The sequence below is a fragment of the Oryzias latipes genome, chromosome 13 (genome assembly GCF_053564925.1).
Source record: "Oryzias latipes strain Hd-rR chromosome 13, Olatipes_Hd-rR_3.1".
NCBI classification, from domain to species: Eukaryota; Metazoa; Chordata; class Actinopteri; order Beloniformes; family Adrianichthyidae; genus Oryzias; species Oryzias latipes.
Genome location: NC_136249.1, coordinates 35,792,990 through 35,818,028, shown reverse-complemented (window position 1 = coordinate 35,818,028; position 25,039 = coordinate 35,792,990). Strand labels below are relative to the sequence as shown.

General features: G+C 43.0%; 2 protein-coding genes and 1 long non-coding RNA gene across 6 annotated transcripts; 2 read left to right on the top strand and 1 right to left on the bottom strand.

Annotated features, from left to right (window-relative positions):
- Nucleotides 1-330: 330 nt before the first annotated feature.
- LOC144996766 (P2Y purinoceptor 14-like) lies at nucleotides 331-5,559 on the top strand. Its single transcript, XM_078956469.1, has 2 exons — nucleotides 331-519; nucleotides 4,000-5,559. The coding sequence occupies exons 1-2, from the start codon at nucleotides 492-494 to the stop codon at nucleotides 5,028-5,030; spliced, it is 1,059 nt and encodes a 352-aa protein (XP_078812595.1). The 5' UTR covers nucleotides 331-491; the 3' UTR covers nucleotides 5,031-5,559.
- LOC110016168 (uncharacterized) lies at nucleotides 3,026-11,084 on the bottom strand. The gene is made up of 2 exons (XR_002874498.2): nucleotides 10,241-11,084; nucleotides 3,026-6,860 (listed from the first exon to the last, which is right to left on the bottom strand). It is a non-coding gene; the product is annotated as an uncharacterized LOC110016168 (long non-coding RNA).
- A 279-nt stretch (nucleotides 11,085-11,363) lies between these two features.
- Nucleotides 11,364-23,957, top strand: gpr206 (P2Y purinoceptor 14). 4 transcript variants are annotated; one of them, XM_078956468.1, is made up of 7 exons: nucleotides 11,364-11,686; nucleotides 15,940-16,545; nucleotides 17,019-17,769; nucleotides 17,889-17,936; nucleotides 21,023-21,158; nucleotides 21,241-21,500; nucleotides 22,171-23,957. In XM_078956468.1, the coding sequence occupies exons 5-7, from the start codon at nucleotides 21,027-21,029 to the stop codon at nucleotides 22,874-22,876; spliced, it is 1,098 nt and encodes a 365-aa protein (XP_078812594.1). In that variant the 5' UTR covers nucleotides 11,364-11,686; nucleotides 15,940-16,545; nucleotides 17,019-17,769; nucleotides 17,889-17,936; nucleotides 21,023-21,026; the 3' UTR covers nucleotides 22,877-23,957. The 4 variants fall into 4 exon arrangements, with proteins under 4 accessions (XP_078812594.1, XP_011480453.1, XP_078812593.1 ...); XM_011482151.3 differs by having other exon boundaries at nucleotides 15,603-16,545; XM_078956467.1 differs by lacking the exon at nucleotides 11,364-11,686 and adding an exon at nucleotides 14,138-15,847.
- The last annotated feature ends 1,082 nt before the right edge of the window (nucleotides 23,958-25,039 follow it).

Sequence of the window (25,039 nt, the reverse complement as noted above, 5' to 3'; positions counted from 1 at the left end):
TAGAATAAAAACAAGATGAATAAAAATTTTGTGAAATAATAATTAAAAATTCAATCAGAAATAAAATAGAGTAGAATGGAATAGAATAGAGACCAGCATTCAGTGAGAAAGTGACTATGTGCGTTAACAGTAGTTCTTGTTTGGGGGGGGGTTGCTAGAGTCTGTGTCCATGTTATGTGTCTTCGGGTTGTGTGGGGGGTTGGGGGGGTAATCCAATGGGTCTTATTGCAGAGTGGATGTCATGGTTTGAGTTTGTTTTGTCTTGGTTTTTTCTTTTGTTTCTTGTTCTGTCATGTTTGGTTCTCTTTCCTGTTTTATTTTGAAAGGTGTTCTGTTTGGTCATGTTCCTGAGTTTTACTTCCTGGTCCCTATCTGTCCTGATCATGTTCACCCGTGTCTTGTCTGCCCTGTCTGTATTTAAGTCTCGTCTCTCCCTTCCTCTTGTGCTGGTCCATTAACGTCTTCATGTCATAGCGTCATTTATTTCTTGGATGTTTCCATGTTTCATGCCACGCCATAGTAAGTCTAGTATTGTTTTTGTTATCCTGCTCGGCAGCGTCTTTTGTTTGCAATGAACCCTCTTGCCTTGGAACCGTGTGCCTCCTGCCTCTGCGTCTGGGTCCTACCTGCTCTCAAGCCCCCCCTCACCGTGACAGTGGAGTTTGTCAGAGCATAAATGGATGAGGAGGATAGTCCGTTCAGCAGCCTCACAGCCTGTGGGAAGAAGCTTTTAGCTCCTGCTGGATCTGCAGCTGATGCTCCTGAACCTCCTCCCAGATGGCCTGAGGTAGAACAGTCCATGAGGGGGGGGCTGTGGGTCCCTGATGATGGAGGTTGCTCTGCGTAGGCAGCACTGTTCGTATAACTCCTCCAGGATTGGGAGACGTGCACCAACAATCCTGCTGAGCCGTTGTTTGTCCTGAACCCTGCAGCTACAAACCAGGATGTGAAGCTCTGAGTCAGGAAGTTCTCCATGGTAGAAGGTGATGAAGTGTTGGAACTCCAGCCTTCCTGAGTCTCCGGAGGGAATGGAGACGCTTCTGTGCTTTTTTGATGACCATTGTGGAGTTGGTGGAGGAGGACAGGTCGTCAGAAAAGCAAGGAGGTCAGTCCTTAGAAACCGTTAAAACGACCACGTCAATTTGTGTTTCCAGTCGTGTCCCGACAAAATAAAGGCTGATGTTATTCCCACATATTTACGTGCTGCCAGCCGAGTCACTATGACTCAGAGGTAAATTCACTCCTGAGCATGCGCTGTTCTTTCCGTCACGCAGCAGAGCGGCCTTTCCAAACCCGTTGGTGATGGTGGATTTTTTTACGCTGCTTTTAACGATTGTTTTTAACTTGAAAGCTTCATCATATTGTAGTGGCGATCACGTGCACGTTGGGTCTGATGGCATCAAAGGATTCTGGGATGCGGCCGGGCATGCGTGTTTCGTTTTGTTGAACCATGACTGAAGTGTCTAAGACCTGAAGTCAAGTCCATGCTGTTTGGCTGCTTAGAGGTGTGTTGAAAAATAAATGACTTGTGTTTGGTGTTAGATGGAGAATTCAAACCATACACTGAGTCCGGAAGTACATACATGGCGGCCGCCAATTAAATCCATAAATTAACCGCGTCACTGAATAAGCCGCAGGGCTGTAAGCGCAGGAAAAAAGTAGCGGCTTATAGTCCGGAAATTACGATATATATATATATATATATATATATATATATATATATATATATATATATATATATATATATATTATAGTACAGACGAAAAGTTTAGACACACCTCATTCAAACAGTTTTCTTTATTTCCATGACTATGAAAACTGTAGATTCACACTGAAGGCATCAAAACTATGAATTAACACATGTGGAATTATATACATAACAAAAAAGTGTGAAAAAAATGAAAATATGTCATATTGTAGGTTCTTCATAGTAGCCACCTTTTGCTTTAATTACTGCTTCGTACACTCTTGTCATTCTCTTTATGAGCTACCAGAGGTAGTCACCTGAAATGTTTCTCACTCCTCAGGTGTGCCCACAGGTTTAATAAGTGTGATTTCTTGCCTTATAAATGGGGTTGGGACCATCAGTTGTGTTGTGCAGAAGTCAGGTGGACACACAGCTGATAGTCCTACTGAATAGACTGTTAGAATTTGGATTATGGCAAGAAAAAAGCAGCCAAGTACAGAAAAACGAGTCGCCATCATTACTTTAAGAAATGAAGGTCAGTCAGTCTGAAAAATTGGGAAAACTTTCAAAGTGTCCCCAAGTGTAGGCTGTGCAAAGAGGCGCCTGAAACAATCCAGCACATAACTGCAGGGTGTAAGATGCTGGCAGGGAAAGCATACATGGAGCGCCACAATCAAGTGGCTGGAATAATATACAGGAACATGTGTGCAGAATATGAACTGGAAACCCCAAGGTCAAAATGGGAAACACAGCTGAAGGTGTTAGAGAATGAGAGGGCAAAGATCCTGTGGGAAGTTAATTTGAGCTTCTTTTGTCACATTTCTTTTCCCAAAAGAAGTTATTGTAGTAGAACTACACTACCCAGAATCCCTAGAGGGGCCAAAAAAGGAGAGGATTGGTCAAAAGAATTGATGGGAAGTTCTAAATTCTTTAAAAAAGAACTGTGTTGTGTATTTGTATTTAAATTTGTGCGTTTAAGTTGAGAGCCTGCCTTTTTTATTATCAGCATCAACCAGGAATTCACAACAGAGACAAACATGACATTAAAACAGACTTCTGGCTGAGTTTTTGACTTAATTTTTCTGCATGTTTCTGATGCCAGTCATGCATTTTTTGTGACCAAAACACATAAATGTGAGCTTCAAAGTAAATCATTGTCTGACTGAAGAGAGTCTAAATATAGAGGATCATCCTGCCTCTGAATTCCAGCGGACTCTGGGATCGGTTTGCTTAACAAATGATTTGCAAATTGTCCCGTCTCTTCCCATGGCCGACAGCGGCAGCTTCTTTCTGAGAAATGATGAGATGTTCAAACTGTCATCATCTCCATGGAAACACTGGATTTGGAAATGGTTTATTTCAAGATATTAAAACAAAAGTGAATACACAGATATACCAAACTTGGGATAACTGGTCATGAAACTGATAGGAAAAGACATATGAATCCACACATCCTTGTAAATAATTCAAATGTTTCCCTTAGTTTTAAATAGACACAAACTGTATTTCTTTGTATAGCGCCTTTCATTCCAGCTGAAAACACAAATTGCTTTACATAAAAGCAAATACAATAGTCATAAAATATGAAAAGTAATTCAAACAGAAAACACAGGACAATCACATACAGCTGGCACTCCTCTCTCAGCAGATTCCTCCCTCCACCCACCCAGGTCCCAGTTATATAATCCAACCCCCTTTTCTACTTCACCTTTGATTTTAACCTAAATTATCATTATCCGCTTCTTAACTTCAGTTTTTTATACTTTACCAACACAGATTCAGGTGTATCCCTAAATATCCATAGATCAAATGACAGATATAAAGTACTTGTTAATTACGTAAGCATTGTTTCAGGATCATTATAACCTATCCAGATCAAGTATCCAAATAGGTGCATATTTCTCATGATTGGAAAAAAGGTATATTACGTAATTGATGATCATCAAAATCATTGAAACCATATATTGAAAAACAAAGTGGAGTGTCTTTTGATATAATTAGAAAAGGCTTTTGTTTTAATCACTTTTAATAATTGATTTATAAATGTATATATTTGTTTGTTTCTTATTTTTGGTCAAAGTCAGTTTCCTTGTCACAGACGAACCAAGTTAAAGACATGGGTGTGATGTTAAATAAGAAGGTCCATATCATGTAAATCGTCCATGATGGCACCAAGGTTGGTATTCCGTCTTCTGCTGTCTGATTGACAGTCATCCTTCTGGTTTGAACAGAATTGATCCGGTCTCTGTGCTGTTATGTCTGCAGACATTGTTTGTCAGGGCCCTTCTGTTCTGAAGGTGTTGTGTTTGCAGGGATGAATTACTCCACGGAGATCCAGACCAACAACTCCGACCTCGACAGCGTCTTCACACTTCGGGTCCTGCCCTCGCTCTACTGCCTTGTCTTCGTGGTGGGTCTTCCTCTCAACTGCATGGTCGCCTGGATCTTCCTCAGACTTGGTGCTGATTCTGGTCTGGTGGTGTACCTGCAGAACATGGTGGTGGCCGACCTCCTCATGCTAATCACCATCCCCTTAAGAGTGGCAGATAACCTGGGCTTCCAGAACAAGGATCTGTACGTGATCACTTGCAGATACACGGATGTGCTCTTCTATACATGCTTGTACATGGGAATCATCTTCATCGGCTTTATCAGCCTTGAGCGCTACGCCAAGATTGTCCACCCCTCGTCCTCTGCCTCTTGCACACCCAGGTTTAGTGTGGTTTCCTTGCTGCGCTATCTGGAGAAGACCAGATGTGCTTGGGTGGTAGTGCTCCTCAGCTGGGTCATCCTCCTCGCCATCGTGCTGCCTAACGTTGTGATGACGAGCAAGGACCCGACGGGGAAGAACTTCCAGGACTGCATGCTGCTGAAGACACCAGCTGGAGCTCAGTGGCACACTGGGATAATCGTTTTCAATACAATTCTGTTCTGGGTGACGTTTGTCATTGTGACCTTCTGCTACGGCTCCATCGGCATGGAGGTGTACAGGTCCCAGACACGCATCTGCCAGGACAGCACCGGTGCCTGTGGCCGGTCGAGCCGCAGCATCTTCATCATCCTGGTGGTGTTCTTCATCTGCTTTGTCCCGTACCATGCCTGCCGCATACAGTACACTCACTGCCAGGTACAAGAGTCAAAAGACTGCTGTAGGGACAGTGTTGTGCTTTACCACCTGAAGGAGGTGACGCTCTTCCTGTCGGCGCTGAACGTCTGCCTCAACCCCGTCATCTACTTCTTCATGTGTCCAAAATTCCAAGAGACTCTGAAGAGGAAACTGTCAGAGAGGAGGAGGAGGAGATCCCAGACAGTCCACCCAGCCCAGACTCTGAGCAACACCTGAGAAAGACAGGAGGAGAGGCTCTTTCCCGCCCTCTAGTGGTGTCAGCATGACACTCCACCCCCAACCTGATACCTGAGGAAAAAACTCGGAAACACATCATCAGGGGTTTAATTCCTTCCACTATTGTTCTGTCCATTCTGTTCCCAAGTCTCAGGCGAGACTCGATCACCTAAATCCACTTCAAATAAGGAACAATTTGTTTACTTAACGGTTTGAAAGATGACAATAGCACAATCAATCTATATCGAGGGATGAAACTTCAAAGCAATAAAAAGTCCTTCAAGCTGCTGCAGTTTGGACGTCTGGAGTAAAAACTGTTCAAGACACGTCCCTCCCTTTGAAGCTGTTTTTGGGTGGCGGTCCGCTCTGACAGCATCAGCGATGGTTTCATTGTGTCAGGTTTTAAATCGTGTCATGGAGAGCTGAGTAACTGCAACACGGAGAAACCTTTAAACATGTGGGTGGGATTATGCAATATTAATTTTATGTATATTAAACAATTAGTCAAACTATTTGACTATTGTTACGTTCAATGGATTCAATGTGATATTTATGTGAGTGCTGTATGTATAGATGTTAACATGCCTATTTGTGATTTATAGTCATTACAATCTCAAGAAGACATGAAAAAAAATATTTTTATTTTCTAATCCATTTGTGAAATAAAATGTATATAGTTTACACATCTATGCATTGCCATGGTCTATCATTTTGTTTGAAATGGCTGGAAATCAATCAAATTCACACAATCACTGGTGTGAAGCTCGTTGAGACAACTGTGTTGTGATGTTGGGCTGTATGAATGAAAAATTGAGTTGAACTGAATGACTGGAATTTGATTGATTGATTTCCAGCTATTTCAAACAAAAGGATAAAAGACCGGATCAGGAAAGCCTGAAACATCTGATGTCTTTCTGAAAGAGTCAAACACAAATGGATAAAGTTTTTCTGATGTCTGGTACTGGTTTCCAGACAGCCACTGTTTCCTTGCATCAACTTGAGACCTAAACACCACTACTTACGACATTATTCAGGGTTGTTCCTCAACTGTGGTCCACTCATCAGACTGTGGACAATGGAGTAACTTAGTTACTTCAAGAAATGTGTCAGACATCAGAAAAACTTTATCCATTTGTGTTTGACTCTTTCAGAAAGACATCAGATGTTTTAGGCTTTCCTTTCCGCCGGGGCGGCGAGTCCTCCAGCAGTGCAAGTTAAAACGGTCACTCAGAGATTTAAAGTGAAGAAGTTAAAAATGCACTTCTACATTTTAGCTTTACTGAAAGAAATACAAAGATGATGTCATGTACAATGGACTAAGTTACAGGAAGGGTCACGCTGTTGTCACCAAGTATGACAACTTGGTGGAGTTTGGTGAACTTCTTCTCATTTTTGTCAAAGATGTTTCTGTTCTTTGTTTTTTTCTTCATGAAAATCCATGGTGCAGAATTTCTGTCTTTCCACAATATGTTCTGTGTAAAAAGTGACACTGGTGGATTGGAGTGCAGAGTCATGAATCCCAACCACCACCTGTTCCAACTGCCACCGTCAGGCCGGCGGTTCAGATCTCACAAGGCTCGCACCAACAGACTTAAGAACAGTTTCATCCCCAGGGCAGTCAACCTCCTAAACAAAATATGAACCTTACAATAATAATAAATTTATAAATAAAAAACTGTAATATGCCTCTATTGCCCCGTGTGAAAAACTGATTGCCCCTTCTGCTAAAATGTACCTTTGGTTTCTCAAAGCTGAGTTCAAATCCTCTGGCCACAGCCAAGCCTGACGCTGCCACACCTGTCTCCATTCAAGACATGGCTTAGGACCTGCCTGACAAAGGGAAGTAGACCAAAAGATCCTCAACACCTGGACATCATGCCAAGGTCTAAAGACATTCAGGAACAAATGAGAACAAAAGTAATAGAGATCTATGAGAGTGGAACAGGTTATGAAGTCGTTTCAAAAGTGTTGGGGCTCCAGCGAACCGCAGTGAGAGCCGTTACAAGCATAGAACCGTATTGAACCTTTCCGTCCACCTTTAGGGGGAAGCCTGGTCTCATATGGAGGGATGGCGTCCATCCCACTGGACAGAGCCGCTCTTCTCTCCAGGAACATTTCTGCTAGCCTCTGCTAACCCAGAGACCCAGAGCAGCAGTGTAAAACTCTCCTCTGAGTCTCCTTTAGCGCTGGAGCAAAACCCATGCAGGGATAGTCTGTTCTAATATTGCAGCCCATTTGTGTAGGCGTTTTTTGTTTTTTGGGAGGAATAGTTTTCCTTCAGGTCATTTATGGAGTTGATTGTCTTGTTTTTTACTGTGCACTGCATGCTTTTGCTTATCCAACACTACTTCATGATCACTATTGGGAACATCAACATCCAGTTCAGGTGTCGCCCAGACGGCAGATCAGCAACATGACCACAAAATGTGGAACTTTCAAAGTTACAGAATGTAGTTACACAATAGAGGCAGACTTGAAGCAGCCACTAAAGCTTTTACTCATGGAAGCAACATCAGAAGGAGGCTAAGCAACAGGTCTGAGGTCGTCACCATTTATATCAGCAAAGAATTTATCAGGTGCCATTTGCCATTGCCATTTAAAAAAGGCTTTTGACACCATAGATTATTCTATCTTGATTTCTAAATGATATGCATCTGGGGTTAGAGGAATCGCCCTGAACTGGATCACCAGTTATTCACAAAACAGACAACAATATGTACAGTTTGGAGGTAATAAGTCTGATCTTATGAATATCATTTGTGGACTTCCACAAGGCTCAATTCTAGGACTTAAACATTTTATTTTATACATAAATGATATTTGTGATATTTCTAAGTTGTTACAGTTTGTTTTATTTGCTGATGATACTAACTTTTTCTGTTCTGGGGATAATCTGAAAACCTTAGCTAAAAGTATTGAAATGGAAATGATAAAACTCAAAATGTGGTTTGACTACAATAAACTGTCTTTGAATCTAACAAAAACAAAGTTTATGGTGTTTGGTAATAAAGAAAAAACAGAAGTGACTTTGTCCATTGACAACAGAAACATAGAACAGCTGTCTGAATTTACATTTTTAGGGATGATGTTGGACGACAAATTAACATGGAAATCTCATATATTTTATGTAAAACATAAAGTAGCCAAGAGTCTTTTTGTTCTGAACAAATCTAAATATGTTTTACCATGTCATATTATGCAGATGTTATATTGCTCTGTGGTTTGCCCTTATTTTACATATTGTATTGAAGTGTGGGGAAATGCATATGAAACTAATAAGAGGCCCTTAATTCTATTACAGAAGAGATCTATTGGAATTATTCATAAAGCTAATTTAAGAGATCACACACATGAACTTTTCATTAAGTCAGGTTTTTATTAAAACTTAAAAATTTAACCATGACAATTGAATTGCAAATCATAGGAGTAAATTTGATTCCAAACAACAGATTGTTTGAACAACATTAAAGCTAAAGTATTTGTCTATAGTAGAGGTAAAACTATGGAATTCCCAGGAGAATCAGTTAAAAAGTTGTCAAAATATTATTCAATTTAAACGGATGTATAAAGTTAAACATATTAGTTTGTACAAACTTGACTGTTGAATGGAATGTTTGGATTGCATGTACTAAATGAATGGAATGTATTTACTGTTTATTTGAACTGTATGTGGTGAAATCTGAGCACAGGTGATGGTGCGAGAAATGTAAATGTAATGTTTAAAAGGGAGAAGACAATTATAAGAATTGTATTCTTCAATTCTGCTCACTTCTAATCATGAAAATGTTTAATAGGTAAAACAAACATGTAAACATTTGGGCATAAATAATTTTCATGAAAGGAACAAATAAATAAATGAAAATGAACAATAAACAGGTTGCTGAGCGGCGGTGCATCTATTAAAGCCTGTTTTGGGTGACAGAAGGCCTCCTCTGCATCGGGGGGGGGGGTTTCCAGCTTAGATGTTGACATGTTTTTATCATAAATCAGAGCCATCAGTGGTCTCTTCTGCAGAGTTTGGTGTAAAGAAAATCTATTTTCTATTCAGTCAAATTCTTTGAGTGTTAGTTTAAATCATAGTCTCACACCCAATCGTAGTTCAAAGAAATATAGTTTACATTTTCTTGAGTCTTTTAGTGGATGTTGTTTAGAAACTAAATTCATCCTATTTTTATGAAATGACAGACACTTTTCACAGTTCACACTTTTTGCAGCCACGTCACAAACCGCTGTGACTTACTTTCCTGAACTCAGGCCGCTGTGAGGAGAGGCGGAACTCTGTCCAAACTGTTTCACTGATTTTCATTTCAGATGCACCTTCAGTGGACAGAATGAAGGTCACTGTTGTCTGTCCGCTCCGTGCTTGCAGGTACAACTTCAAGTTTTTTTAATTTGATGTACTCTTAAGTCTTTGTGAAACCTTTTTGTATTTGGTAGAACTGGTTACAAACTACCAGCATTTCGTTACAGCCAGTTTTCAGAAAACGTTTCCTGACTGGTGTCCATGCTCTACAATAGTTTGTTAGACACAAATAGGACATCTGTTTTTTTAATGAAGAGGTTTAGAAGCGTCTAAACCTGCAGCTTTTTCATCCAAAATTATTTCTCTTTTAGCAAAAGATTTCATTAGTGCTTCACATTTTTCTGCCACAACTGAAGTTTAGCTTTTTTCTAACTTTGTGCATTTTCCACTAATCTTTCAACAAAGCCAGACCTAAGTTGACTGACTGGAGATATAGGAATATATTTATAACAGAAAGTTAGGTAGCATCCTGCCTCAAATGATTCAACACGGTACGTGGATCTGGAAGATGAGGACTCTGTCAACTGCTGCCTGATCAACAGTCTCAGCTCTACAGCTATACAGGGAATTTGTCTTCAGTTACTTGTGCTCTCGTGCAAACTGGCAAGGTATAGAAAGTGTGAGGGGTAAGACAACAAGAGGATAAATAATAAAAAGAAGGTAGATATAAGGTAGCTGTATGAATAAATAAACTTAACTAAATAAATAAATAAATAAAATAAAAAAGTCAAAAATGCAGCAGCAGTAATTCCAGTTTGGCAGTTTCCGTGGTTGTTCAGTGTCCTTGAGTGGTCCGGAGTCAGGAGTTCATCAGAGTGACGGCTCGGGGGAAGTAGCTGTCTTTGTGGCGAGTGTACTATTAATGAAGCCCCTGCAGCTTTAAAAGAAAAAAAATGATAATACTTACCTGTAAAATGTTATGCCTTTCTCCTTCGTGGACTAATTTATCAGATTTTGACAGTTGAAACCGGCACAATGACCTGTCCTTTTGCAAAAACTGTGTTGACATGAATGCGCTGCAGCAGTGACTTGACCTCACCAAGATGGCGGTGCTCTCCACCCACGAGGAACCACGTGATGTCTCCTCTAGCGATAAAAATAATTGAATGCAGTCAGCCACAGCAGATCAGCAACAGCCAGAGCTTGGATGACAGGAAGTATGTGACCTGGATGTTATTATAGGGAACTGACCCCACCACAATAAGAGCACCCAGGTGTTCCAAATCTGTGATGGAAGTGGGGCACTGATCCGGGTTACAGAGGACCGGCATAAAATTGGTTAAACAGTTACAAGTTACCTTCGGTTATTTCTATGCAGAAGATAATTTGAATGTTTTAAGGAAACAAAAACTGTAAATAGAAGTATGCACGATATAAGGTGTTGTAAAAAGGGGAGGGATCATACAAGATTTCTCCTCTACCCACTCCTTCATCTGTCTATTTTAAACTCCTGTGTTTATTTTCATTTGTGTTTGAAAAAAAAAAATATATTTCTATTTCTCCATTAGACATTTTATTCATCACCAATTAATTGAACACACAATTCACACACAGAACCACAACTTGTTTGTGAAGTGAAACTAACACAGGAGTGATGTGATCTCTTCTGCTAGTTCCTGCTAACAATCTAGCTGCTGCGTTCTGAACAAGCTGGAGACTTCTTAAGGAACTCTTAGGACACGCTGCTAACAAGGAGTTACAGTAATCCAGCCTCGACGGAACAAATGCATGGATGAGTTTTTGTTGGATGTATTCACTTTATTCACTTTACCATCATTCCAGACAGCTTTTTGAACTCTGCAGACCTACACATTGAAGGCTCATGTGGGGATCTTTTTTCTTCTCCACATACCATCTGGAGCAAGGAGATGTCTGGGAAAGCAGAGGGAGTTTGGGATAAAAACTGATAAGCAGGAACTGTGAACCAAGACTCCCATGTCTGCAGCAAGAAGTTTAAACGGGTGGATTGTTATCTACTGACCTTGCTCCTCCTAGATTCTGTAACCAATTGAAAATAAAATAGGAGGTCGGACAGACATCCACAGAGCTGTTGGAGACAGAGGCATTGGACAGTTGTCTGTTTCCAGCTCTCCTCGTGGGACATCATACTGGGCTCTTGTGTCTGTTTTGTGATCCAGTCTTGTGTTTTCAGAAACAACCTCGACAAATACGTCCTTCTGAGCCGGATTCCAAACTGAGCGGAGGTCCAATCGGGGTCAGGACCTCGTGAAGACTATGGCCACGCCCGGTGCGCTTCAGTAAGCAACCGCTTGACACCCTTTACGGGGCGAGTTTCCTCTCACCGACTGGGACCCCGACAGTTGAGGGGACTCCGAGGAGCAGAGCAGGAGTGGTAAGTACCATTTGGCCGATTTGCACCACAGTAAAATGCGTGGAGAGAATGAGTGTCACAAGGTAGAGGACATGAGCTGAGTGAAAAAGACGTAATTAATGCCAGTTCAGGGCGGAGGCGGGAATATCCCACGTGCTGAGAATTCACCTACACCTGGGGCCAGACACGCCTGATCAGTGGAAGTACTAGATTTCTGCACCCCACTGCGGTGAGCGAGAAGCACAAACTACCACTGAAATAAGGAAATTCCACGTTCTTCCAGCTGGTTCAGAACGCAGCAGCTAGATTGTTAGCAGGAACTAGCAGAGGAGATCACATCACTCCTGTGTTGGTTTCACTTCACTGGATCCCAGCTGATTCTAGAATCAAGTTCAAGATCCTCCTGTTAACCTATAAGGCCTTACATGGTATGGCCCCGTCCTATATTAAGGACCTCATAGTCCCTTACCATCCAATGAGAACACTTCGCTCGCAAAATGCAGGACTGCTTGTGGTTCCTAGAATTAGTAAAAGTACGGTTGGAGGTAGAGCGTTTAGCCACCAAGCCCCTTCAAGGTGATGGCGACATGGCCAAAGTCCTCAACATGAGTCCAGCCAATGACTCTGATCCACACTGCGTGTCATCTGCTTCTGGGGGGGAGATAAAACCTCCCTCCCCCGTCTGTCAAGGTGGGCTCTCTCCACTGACAGACATGCAGGGTGGGACATGTAGGAACGGGTCTGTGACAGACTGTCAGGGTCTGTGTTGGAGAAAAAAGTAGAGAGTATGTAAACTCAAAGTAGTTCCCAGTGGTCATTTTAATTAGGATGATGCTGCTTTAAGCTCAAAATTTTAAAAAGTGTTGTTTTCTAGGACATAGTTTCTGCAGAGCGGCAGGAGTACATTAGAAATGTGTCTATGGTTGTGTCCAAATCCTTCCCTACTCACGACAATGTGTACTATCTAGTGTACTATTTAATGTCTTGGTCATTTTGCAGTGCTGTCTGAATCTACAGTTCCAAAATCCAGAGCCCTAGAAATTTCCCAGAAGTCTCTGCCAAAAACCAGCGTGCATCGATGCTCATTCGGTCGGTGAATATTGACCACAATGCATTGCATTTTAACTATTTTTTGCTGCAAAAATGTGTTTAAATGTATTTTTTTTATAAACCATCAAGATTTTTATCTTCAGAAGACAGTGGACTCATGAATAATCGTCATAAATCGCTCATATTGATTAGATTTTAACTTTGTGAAATCAATTACGTCATATCAACCGTTTAAAAAAAAAGGGAGTGACCATGGTGTCTGAATTGCTTTTAAAATCCAGGGCCCTACATAACACCACACCATACAGTAGTTAGGGGTTAGGGCGGGATTTTGGCCACAGCCTATGAGTTGTGGGCAGAACTGTTGGCGCCGAGTAAACTCTGCCCCACTTCCCCCACTTGAGCTCACAACCTCATCTGAACATTAGCGGTGCAACAAAAATGGCAGCAGTTGCCATCCAGTCGTCCAGTTCTGATCCAGATTCCAGCTCAGACCAGGAAAACAAAGACGATCATGGATCTGTTGGTCTGTAGGTGGACGATCAGAAAGGGGGCGGAGCAGGGAGCTTGTGGCTCCGCCCAGGATAGTTTCTACGACACAAATATGTCCTTTTTTTCTTTTGCTCCTGATTCTCAGAAATGCTGTTAAATCCCAATTTTCTTCATAAATTTCCTCCATCATCAGAAAAAACTGTTTTCATTGGAATGAGTCTTTATGCCCCCCAAGTGGTCATTTTTGGAGCCCCTGTTGCCTCGTTCGGGTGGATGATCTTTCCATTTTAGTCTGTCGGGTTTCCTTCATGTTACAGTTTACATGTTTAACGTTGCCGTTTGCTGCTTGAGGCAAAAAAAAAAACCCTCCAAAAACTGAAATTGAATGATAAAGCTGTGGTCAGGAAGTGGTTAACAGCAGATTCGAAACCCACTGCTGCAAACATCAAGAACATCTGTTAAATAAAAACATTTGTTTTCAAAATGTGATCAATCTGAAAATTGGTAGCATTTAGTATAATTGTATTCTGTTTGCTATGTGTTGTTTTTTTAAATCTTGTTTTGTTTACTGATTTTAGAAAACAGATTGTACCAAATGACTTTATTAATGAAGTAAAAGGGGCAGAGATATGATACGTTTTATTTTCTCTCTGTTTCTGTAAAAAAACAAGTTTGCGTGTTGTATTGTTTTGGTTTTGTAATTCCTTTATAGGCAATAAATAAAAATAAAAAAACTCCATCATTCATAAATAATCTCTTTACACACTGAAAATGTCAGATTCCAGTGCAGCTGATGTTAAACATGCAGGAAATTCGCAAAAAGATTTTCTGTGAATGTGTGCATGTGAGTGTGCATGTGTGTGTGCATGTGAGTGTCCATGTGAGTGTGTGTGTGTGTGTGCATGTGACTGGGTGTGTGTGTGTGTGTGCATGTGTGTGTGCATGTGAATGTGTGCATGTGAGTGTGCATGTGTGTGTGCATGTGAGTGTCCATGTGAGTGTGTGTGTGTGTGCATGTGGGTGTGTGTGTGTGTGTGTGTGCATGTGTGTGTGCATGTGAATGTGTGCATGTGAGTGTGCATGTGTGTGTGCATGTGAGTGTCCATGTGAGTGTGTGTGTGTGTGCATGTGGGTGTGTGTGTGTCTGTGTGTGCATGTGAGTGTCCATGTGAATGTGTGCATGTGAGTGTGCATGTGAATGTGTGCATGTGAATGTGTGCATGTGTGTGTGCATGTGAGTGTCCATGTGAGTGTGTGTGTGTGTGTGCATGTGAATGTGTGCATGTGAGTGTGCATGTGTGTGTGCATGTGAGTGTGCATGTGAGTGTGTGCATGTGAATGTGTGCATGTGTGTGTGCATGTGAGTGTCCATGTGAGTGTGTGTGTGTGTGTGTGTGCATGTGAATGTGTGCATGTGTGTGTGCATGTGAATGTGTGTATGTGTGTGTGCATGTGAGTGTCCATGTGAGTGTGTGTGTGTGCATGTGAATGTGTGCATGTGAGTGTGCATGTGTGTGTGCATGTGAGTGTCCATGTGAGTGTGTGTGTGTGTGTGCATGTGAGTGGGGGTGTGTGTGTGTGTGCATGTGTGTGTGCATGTGAATGTGTGCATGTGAGTGTGCATGTGTGTGTGCATGTGAGTGTCCATGTGAGTGTGTGTGTGTGTGTGTGTGCATGTGAGTGTGTGCATGTGAGTGTGCATGTGTGTGTGCATGTGAGTGTCCATGTGAGTGTGTGTGTGTGTGTGTGCATGTGGGTGTGTGTGTGTGTGTGTGTGCATGTGAGTGTCCATGTGAATGTGTGCATGTGAGTGTGCATGTGAATGTGTGCATGTGAATGTGTGCATGTGTGTGTGCATGTGAGTGTCCATGTGAGTGTGTGTGTGTGTGCATGTGAGTGTGCATGTGTGTGTGCATGTGAGTGTGCATGTGAGTGTGCATGTGTGTGTGCATGTGAGTGTCCATGTGAGTGTGTGTGTGTGTGCATGTGAATGTGTGCATGTGAGTGTGCATGTGTGTGTGCATGTGAATGTGTGCATGTGAGTGTGCACATGGTCTGGTTCAGTGGGCAGAGGAAACCTCTACCTGCTGCCTTCTCCTCCTCCGTTACATAGAAATGTGGGAAACCGGCAGGTCAAACCGGCTCTGCCATCACCTCCATCAGCGGTTCGGCATGTCGGCGTGTCGCAGCACGAAGGCTCTCAAACCTCTGACTGCCCCACAGACGGAAGCAGATGAAGATCTCTCACATCTGTCCCTGAACGCCGTTTCTCAACGGTTCTTTCTGGCATTTCTGTAGAAGCAGTTTTCCTTCATCATCCATCTTCTCCTGATAATCCAGATCCGGGTCTCAGCAGAGAGTCCCAGACCTCCTTCTCCACATGAACTTCTTCCAGATCTGCCGTGATTGGATGGGTGATCCGCTGGAGTTTCCTGAGTCCTTCGGTGGACGGTGTTGGTAGAGGACTGCTCCCCTCGAGGCTCCGAATGGTTTGCCAGACCTTTTTTGAGGTTGACCAATGGTTCTTCTCCGTGAGGTTCCTGAACGCCTCCCAGACCTGACTTTTTCTTGCTGCTGCTCGCTCTGCATGCCGCTTGGACTGTCCACACCGGAGACTTTGACCGTCCAGACCACCACGGGGTTTGTGGCTTGAAGCCATACTGGTGACATGAATAAAAGGGAGCGGCTTCTTCTGCAGAACATGGTTTTAATATCTCCGTCTGCTGCTGTAGACTACAACGACGGCGCTCCAAGGATCCACTTAAAGTCCAGACCTCAACCTGGTTCAGAAGCTGAGGTGGAGCATCAGAGAGATGAACGCTGGAAAAGGGGGCGGGGCTGAGGCTCTTGCTGGTAAACACAGATTTCTCACTCATTGTGACAAAGCCATCTTTAAGGACATTTTGGTGTCAGAAGTGTGATCTGAACCCACGTTTCTTTCAAGACTGCGACCTCAAATGTCACAGTGTGGTGTGACTAGAGGGGCCTGGTTACCATAGGTGGCAGGAACAGGGTTTTCATTACACTCAGCTCCTTCCCTTTTATGGGCTCCAGGTAACTGGCTGACCACGTTCAGGAAGGAAGCCCCTTTAACCAAACAAGAAAGAAAATGTGCAACAAACGACAGAAACATTTTGGAAACCATACGGTTAAAGTCCTGTAAACAAATACAAACAACTCATATCATTACCACCAAAAGGTTTACAAAGAAATCCAAATTCTTTCAACTTCCTGTGCCCAACTCCTAAACAGGAAGTGAAGGTCTTGGCTGCCATTTTGTTCTTTGGGCAACAGGAAGAGAAGGTGAGAAACATGACAGGACATCTAAACGTGAAGAGGTGCTACATTTTTGCAACTAACAGGTGTGTTTATAACATTTGAGTGTGTGTGTGGACAGGCTCCGCCCTTTTTTTTTTTTGGTTTTTTTTTTTACATTTGAACCTTACCATAATGATTAACAACCAGTAAACTTGTTGCTTTATGCTGCTTCATGGTCTTATCCCCCTTCCCCTCCTATTATCACCCTCCTACCCCCCCCTCTCTCTAACGTCCCTCTTTCTTCTTCCCCTCTTTCCTTTTCCGTCCGGTCCAACACCAAAGATTTTCAAACATGATTGAAATTAATAAAGTTTGGCCTCAATTACAAAAGGGGTTTATTCAGACATACCTTTGGTTTGTCAGAAGATTAATAACCCCTCTTGTTAAAGTAAAATATGTCCAACCCAAGAGGCCCTCAGCTCTCATCTGTCTGCCCAGCTGTTGGACAGGACAAGTTAAAAAAAAAAAAAAAAAAAAAAAAAAAAAAGAAGAGGTGCTACAGACAGATGACATGTAGATACCACTCCTTGGTCACGCTCATCTTTGTGAGCGGTAACGGCGTTCTGCCGCGACAGGTGGACTGCTTCGTTTGGCAGCTGTAAAAACTCACTGGTCCACCTGTCGATGAAGGTTCTCCTTCATCCAGGTGTGGTCCTGAAGTGGAGTCATGGCATCTGGATCTCTAGTCTTCCAGCGTCTCATCCGTCAGACCGAGGATCTCTGGTCCACCTGGAAGCGGGGATCGCCGTTGACCCGGTTCAGTGTGATTGTAGAGGAAACTGGATGGTTCAGGAGGACTTGCTGGTGATGCTGCCCCCTACAGAGCAGCTGTTGGACTTGCAGTGGTCAGTCATGTCAACAGAGGAGAGATGTTCTCCAGAACTCTGTAAACTGGGCCTCTCTTTGGTGCATGGTTCCTCGTTCCGTTTCCTTTTTGAGCTGAACAGTCGGGTCAATCATCTCCTGCCTGGCCTCGGTCTGCAGCTCCTCTTTGGGTTTTGTCGTGTGGTTTTCCGCTGATTCATCACCGCTCAAGCAGATGATGCTTGAGCGGGGGGGGGGGTAGCGGTCTGGCTTTGACTTGCAAATGAGCAGCAGAGCCGCTCACAAAACTCTGTCACAGTTATGAGGCACTTTGTTTTTCTGCGGCTCTTCCTCCTCCCCCTCTGAGTTCTTCCTCCTGCGGGCGCGACAGAAGAAGGAAGTCAGCTTCTCCTCACTGCTTCACACAGACAGGCGCACAGGTGAGTCCTGCAGGTAACCGCTGCCTCTGGATCCCACCTCCACTCTGCTGTCATGAGATGGAAAGTTTCAGACGTCTGACTTAGAAAGGGAACACACCAAAAACCTTTTTTATTTCCAGTGACTTTGTCCGGATCAGAGATTTCCAGACTTGATGATCATAAACCAGGTGAGCGGCTTTCCTTTCATTTTCACTCTGACTGTCAGAACTTCATAGCTGGAGAGTATCGGCTTCCCGCTGTTTCTCAGTCTTTGGAGTGGTTGACATGTTTCAGGACGTCTCGTCCTTCACTTCACAGTAAACGTTCTATGCAGATGATGCAGCATTTTCAATGTAAGATTGAGGGGCTTTGTGACCGAACACCATTCAGTGAGATTTGACCAGATTTTGAAATTCCTTTAAAATTTTATGTTCAGAGGAGGGGCTCATCAAAATGATTACCCCCCCCCCCCCCCCCCCCACCTCTACCACCAGAGTGTGCCCTGTGTGAAATCTGTCCGTCAGTTTTGTCCCTTTATGCAAATGTCTGAGTACCGGGGCTTCATGATATTTTATGGACCTCTTCTAGTCGGGCGGCAGTGCCTCAGGCGGTTGAGCAGGTCGTCCATTGATCAAAGGGTCGGTGGTTTGATCCCCCCAGCCAACCGTTGTTGTGTCCTTGGGCAAGACACTTTCCTCCCTGCCTCCACTGGTGCATGAATGGTCAGAGGCGGCAACTGGCAGCCACGCCTCCATCAGTCTGCCCCAGGGCAGCTGTGGTTCATCAGTAGTTACCATCACCAAGTATGAATGAATACCGGACACATTTGAAGAACTTTGAGCGTCTGGAAAAACGTAGATAAATCTGATCTGTTATTAGTCCCAAAATTGAAAGACAGAACTTTACAGTTAAACTTCAAATCTTTACTTTTGTAACACTTTTCATCTAGAACACAAGACAAAGTGCTTTGCACCAGAACAAACACATAAAACAAGCACAATAATATAAATAGAAGAATAAAGCCCCAATCCCCTTAAACTTCTTCATCATCCAGGGTCTTCATCTGTAGAGAATCCTCTCTGATCGATCAAAAATCAATACTTCTGATCAGGAAAAGCTGCAAACTTTCAGTTTAAAATAAAATAAAAAGGTCTTCCAAGAAGAACCAAGTCTCTCCATTTTCTGACCAACATTCTCTTTAAAGAAATGCTGCAGTTTCTTTTCCTGATACAATCTTCTCTCTGCATGCTTGTTAGTTTTGATCATGCATTCTCATCTAGATTAAAAGGGAAATGTTTCATCTGCTTCTGAACTTTTCCTGCGGTCCGAAAAAATAAACTCCAACTTTTACAATAACATTTTATATTTGGTTCTCTGTTTATGCAGAAAAAATGGATGTTTTTTCTAGGAAACTATTGGTCTGAATTGTATTTGGTGTAATTCTGTGTTGCACCTGAAGATGGCAGTAAAACAAACACAATCCAACAATCGAAATCAAAAGGATTTTGATGCCAAAAGCCCAGAAAACTCCAGAAATAAAGGAAATTTCTTCCAAAATACTTTTAAATTTGAAGACTAAAAGATTTTAAAGCCTAAAGACCTCTGATGTGTCGAAAACCCTAAACCCTAAAGATATATTATTCTTTACTTAAATATCTTCTTACACAGATCTTAAAATCTCTGCACTGGCTCCCTGTCAGCTTCAGGGTTGATTTTTAGAATTCTTTTAATAGTTTTTAAGAGTGTCCATGATTTTAGTCCTTCTTTGATATCGGACTTGCTCTTAACTTATGAACCTCCTAGAGCCCTTAGATCCTCAGGCGGGGGCCTGCTGAAGGCCCCCAGGGTCAGGACAAAAAACCGAGGCGAGGCCTCATTTAGATACGACGGGCCTCGTCTGTAGAATAGGATGTGAGGGCCTCATCCACTGTCCAGGTTATTAAAAAGAAATTAAAGACACATCTGTTTGACTCAGTTTTTAATTAGATTTCATGTCAAATCTGTTTTTTTTATTGTTCATTCTTTTTTATGTTTTATGATGTATTATCACATCTTTTTGTTTTATCTAGAATGTTTACTCTTATATTTTATGATATTTTAACACACATTTATTTGTTTAATGTCTTTTAGCCAAGTTAGACTGTTTACGGGTGTTTTCTCCCCCTTTGTTAGTTTGTGTCTATGCCGACACCCCGGCCAATAGGAGGACAGGGCAGACGGCGCCTTCTGGGTTCTCGCCTCTTTAGCCTTTTTCTTCAGTCATTTCGCTTTTATTTGTGTATTTTATTTAATTATTTTATTGCGTGACTAGGGATTGGTGTTTTCTGCATTCTTGTTTGTTTTTATGTACAGAACTTTGAGCTGTTTTTTACATCAAAGGTGCTTTATAAATAAAATTAATTTGAATTTTAATTCTTTAATGTTGTATAACCAGGAAACGTTATAAAGAAATAGGAGTAAATATAAAAATTCCTTCAAAAACAGACTTTGGTGAAAATGGCTCCAATGCTAATAATCTGATAGTTTGATGCTTTTTTTTGATTGCTTCTTTCTTCGGTTTTATGCTTTTAAAAATGATGACAATCAATAAAAAAAGAATTTTCAAAACACAAAGGAGGAAAGATTTAAAAACTGCAGAATGGGAAACCAGTGAAGACAGAGCAGCTGAGCGTGTCTCTGTCTTCAGGATCCGACAGGTTCGAGTGCTCGTTCTCACAACGACCAGCAGAAAAGATGGCAGCGTTCCCAGCATGCCGTGTGTCTGCCTGACGTTTTCACGTCTGCATCAGACTCACAGGTTCTTCAGGTCAGGCGTGTGCGTGTTCAGGTGGACGCGATGAGAGAAGGGAAATCTAAAACCAGGGAAATGTTTCGTTTTCATCTGCTACCGGCTGCTGATGGAACAGTGATGTAATGAGAACAACGTTCTAGGTTCTATTTTATAGTTTTAGGCCACTCCCCCATTTGTTCCTTTAAGTCCTGAGAGAAAAGCATCCTCTTTTTTTTATTCCACGTTTGTTATTTGGTTTTTATTTAGGTTTTATTGATGGGGTTTCTGCAGACCTAAGACGTCATGTTACTTGAAAGCATCGGTTTCTGCTGGTTCTTTTGGCCCCCGGTCAGGAATTGCAAAGGTCCGTTTGGGACCTGGTTCCTGTCAAAGGTGCAGCTGGTCGGAGAAAAAAAGGAAGTGGGTTGGTGACCCGAGCGGCTGATGGGGTGTCTGCTCTTCCTCTGTTTGGGTTTTCAGATCAAAATTCCCTTTCCTTCACAGAAACATGAATCTCTCTAGTCCGTCTCCAGCATCTCCGTCTGAAATGTCTCCCAGGACGAATGAAAGTCATTCAGACGGAGCGATGCAGAGCTCCACCCACGTTTTCTTCACAATCGCCTACAGTCTGCTGTTTGTGGTCAGTCACTTCCTTTCTCTACTGGTTCGGCGTTGAGTAAAGTCCAGGCCTGATGGCGGTTCTTGTGTTTGTTGGTCCTCAGGTGGGTTTGCTCCTCAACGGTTTCACTCTGAAGGTCTACTTCTGCAGAGCTCAGCAGATGACGGCCAGCAGCGTCACCATCTACCTGAAGAACCTGGCGGCTGCAGACTTCCTCCTCAGCCTCTGCCTCCCCCTCCGAATCATCAACTTTTCCATCAAAGACCTCACCATCCGTAAGACCTACTGCAGCTTCGGCGCCTCGGCGTTCTACCTGAACATGTACGCCAGCATCCTCTTCATGGGCTACATCGCGACTAACAGGTATGTGGTCACAGCCGCCATCACTGATCTAACCGAACCAAAGTCCAGAAACTCTTCTTAGATCGCGGGTGTGGTTTGGATCCAGCAGGCGCTTCTCCTTCCAGACCTCAAAGTTTGTCTGGGAGTCGTCAGTTCCACGCAGCAGAACATCCTGGTCAACAGCCAGAGGGCGGAGTAGGGGGGCGGAGTAGGGGGGCGGAGCAGGGGGGCGGAGTAGGAGGGCAGAGTAGGAGGGCGGCAGCAGCCACAAAGTGATAAATTAGCATTCAGTTTTGCTGAACCAGCCGTTTGGAGCGGCCGTAGTACAGCGGCAGGGCGGTCGTCCTCTGATCATAATATTGCAGGTTCGAGTCCCGCCTTGGCCCCCATGTGTTACAGTGTCCTGAACCCCACCTTGCCTCTGGTGGGGTTGGTCCCACCAGTGTGTGAATGTGTGTGGATGGGTTTGTGACTGTGAAGCACTTTGGGCCTTTGAGGATGGTAGAAAAGCGCTTTATAAGTACACGCCATTTAGCATTTACCATTCACAGACGACCAAACGCCAGAAAAGTTGCTTTGGAGAGAATCTGCCATTGTGAAAAAGTTGATTCTGTTGGTGAATTTGGAGGAGATTTTAGCTTTGGACGTCCTCCACATTTGTCTCTCACTGCCCTCTCTGTCTCGTCTGCAGGTATTTGAAGATTGTCCATCCTGTAGGAAACCACGTCCTCCAGACCCGTAAAGCTGCTTTTATCCTCTCCACGGTAACCTGGGCGGTCCTTGGGTCTGTAATGGGCTTGTACGCCATCCTGTCGATCGCCACAGCGAAAGAGAACGTCACCGTCCCCCCGGAGATCAGCTGTGATTTCCTGCAGGGTCCGGAGGTGGACCTGCTCTACAAAGCCGTCCACACCGTCTGCTTTATCGTCTTCCTGTTTGTCCTGGGCGCCCTGGCCTTCCTGTACCGCGGCATCTCCAGAAGGGTGTTGCTGATGCAAAGACGGCAGTCGGCGACGTCCACCTCCAAAAAGCTCACCAAGTCCCGCAGAAACATGCTGGTTCTGGTCAGCGTCTTTAGCATTTGCTTCGTCCCGTATCACCTGATTCGTCTTCCTTACGCCTTCAACAAGAACTCTGTGCAATCGTGGGGGCAGTGGTTCACTAACCTAAAGGAGGTGGGGGTCATGCTGTCGGCTTGTAACGTCTGCCTGGACCCCCTCATCTACTTCATCTTCTGCAAAGCGTTTCGCGCTCAGCTGATGTTCAAGAGGGTTTTCGACACATCCGAGGTCTCGGCGACGTACTTTAACCCGGACAGGAGGACCAGCGACGGTTCCAACAGGAACAACGGGAAGCTGTCGCCAAGCTCTTTAACCAATCGCCCCAGCGTGGTGTAAGGCCGACGCTCCAACCATCTGTGTGGCGGTCAGAGCTCCCATTCTCAACCCCACACACCCAGGAGATGGAAAAATCCTTCTGGTCATGTGACCTGCTGGTCTGCATCGGCCCACGTGAAGCTTACGCTTTGTGCTGGTCGCCATCTTGGCTGGATGGGAAGAAATGACAAAGATGACGCAATTTCTTCCCAAGTACATTTTCAAGAATGTTGACTCCAAGGAGGTCTTGGAGTCAACTGTAAGTATTTTCCTGATCCTCCTGAAGGGTGCAAAAGCTCATTGGATTGTGTAACAAGCCCCCCGTGGTGAACTGAAGGTCTTCAGCCAGTGGTGGAAGGAAGTGAAAGTGTTTTGTCCTCCGGACGTCCTGAAAGATCACAGTGGGTTCCTAAAGGGACGCTTGGATCATGTTTTCTATCCGTTCCTTTCAATGAGTCTTTTTTATGGTCAGAAAAAGACTCTCCTGTTGACCGATGGATGAATCCACGGAAGACCCAAGTCTGCAAAGAGTCACGACTAAAATGCTTCCTTCATGTTTAAAAGAAAGACAGAATATGAGAAGAAGCTGCAGAAGTGGCTTTTTCTGTCTGTCCACACACAAACAGAACCTTCCAGATGAAACCAGCTCCCATAATCCACCTGGACAAATCTGCACAGACCTGCAAGAGCGCCGCCGCTTCTGACTATTAACTTTTTTTATTTGCTGTGAAAACATTACAACCAAACCAACAGAGACTTGGAGCTGAAATGACTCCCAGAAAAAGTTCTGATGGTTTTTATTCTGTTTTTGTGTTGAAAATATTGTTTCATTTCTTAAAGAAAGGTCAGTAATAACATTGTTAAAATATTTATTTCTAAGATATTTAATATGTACAAATGTGTATATATTCACACATACATGTTTGTTTCATTGTTTGCTTCTTTGTCTATTCTGTTTAAGCAGTTTTTTGTTTCTTATTTTGTGTTTTATTTTTTGTCACTCTTGGAACAGTAAAAACTGTAAAACTTTAAGAAGCGTTTAAATTAAAAACTATATTTTATAGAAGTTATATATATTAAAACTTATTATCTATAAAAAATATATATTACTCTTTGTTTTTGTTGATAAAAAAGAAAGAATGAATCTTTAATTCTGACATGAAACTCCGACCTACCTTCTGAAATAGAACAGATTGTAAACGGACTAATAACCCGGGACATTTTTAACACACAAAGCTGTGATGTGGTCGTACCGAGTCTCCTCCCTCCGTCCTCGAGTCTGAAGCAGACCCGAAGTGACACGTGTTGCAGTTCCTCAAATGACCACTGGAGGCTGGTTATAGCAGAGAAAATGATCTGAAAGGTCAAACTTTTCTCACTTCAGTAGAGCCTCGTCTATCCCCCCCCCACTTCAAAGGGACACACAACTCTTTAATCAAAATTCAGTTTGCCATTTAAAATTCAATAGGAAAACGATTCAATTCAACTTTAAAATGTTCAAGTTAAAGCTATAATTGAAGCAAAATCTATTGAATTTTAACTATCATGGGGGCTTTAAATGCATTTTACATTTTATAATTCAAAATTTAAATGATTAGTACTTCTACAGACATTTGAATTCCTTCGGTTGTAACTTCATTTTAAAGAAACTCCAAATCTATTGCATTTTAGTTTGTGATGGCTTTTTTTTGGACAACATTTTAAAAAAAACGGCGTGATAACGCTGGTGTTATGCATTTGCATTCGCACACCGTCCTGCCTCCTCTGCCCCAACATTCAGAGTTCAGTCTGTCAGACTCTCACCGGGGCGGGGCCCACAAGTCCCGCCTCCACAGTTTTTTTGGAGGATGGAAGAACTTTCCTCCTCACAGCTCCAACATTGGTTCCCTTTTGTGTGATGCATTCAAAGGTTCCGTTTCTGAGCAGACGCTGAACCACAGCCTTTTAAAGGTACCCAACATGCCACAGACTCCTTTGATTCCTTCTGATCCGTAAGTTGAGTTTGCATCCACACATTTAGTGAAAGATTTTCCTTTTTTCGGCTTCTGCTTCATGTTGTGAAGCAGATCTGTCATTTCTCTTTAGTTCAAAGCAGAAAATACAGATATTTCTGTCTGGAGACAGTTTCAGCAAATATCTGATCAAGCAGAATTGGCTCCGCCTGCTTGCTGTTTAAATCAGGCA

Coding starts and splice junctions, on each gene's coding strand:
- LOC144996766 (XM_078956469.1), top strand. CDS start 492: ATGTTTCCATGTTTCATGCCACGCCATA. Junction 520..3,999: donor ATGTTTCATGCCACGCCATA/GTAAGTCTAGTA, acceptor TTGTGTTTGCAG/GGATGAATTACTCCACGGAG.
- gpr206 (XM_078956468.1), top strand. CDS start 21,027: ATGAATCTCTCTAGTCCGTCTCCAGCATCTCCGTCTGAAATGTCTCCC. Junction 21,159..21,240: donor CCTACAGTCTGCTGTTTGTG/GTCAGTCACTTC, acceptor GTTGGTCCTCAG/GTGGGTTTGCTCCTCAACGG. Junction 21,501..22,170: donor GGCTACATCGCGACTAACAG/GTATGTGGTCAC, acceptor TCTCGTCTGCAG/GTATTTGAAGATTGTCCATC.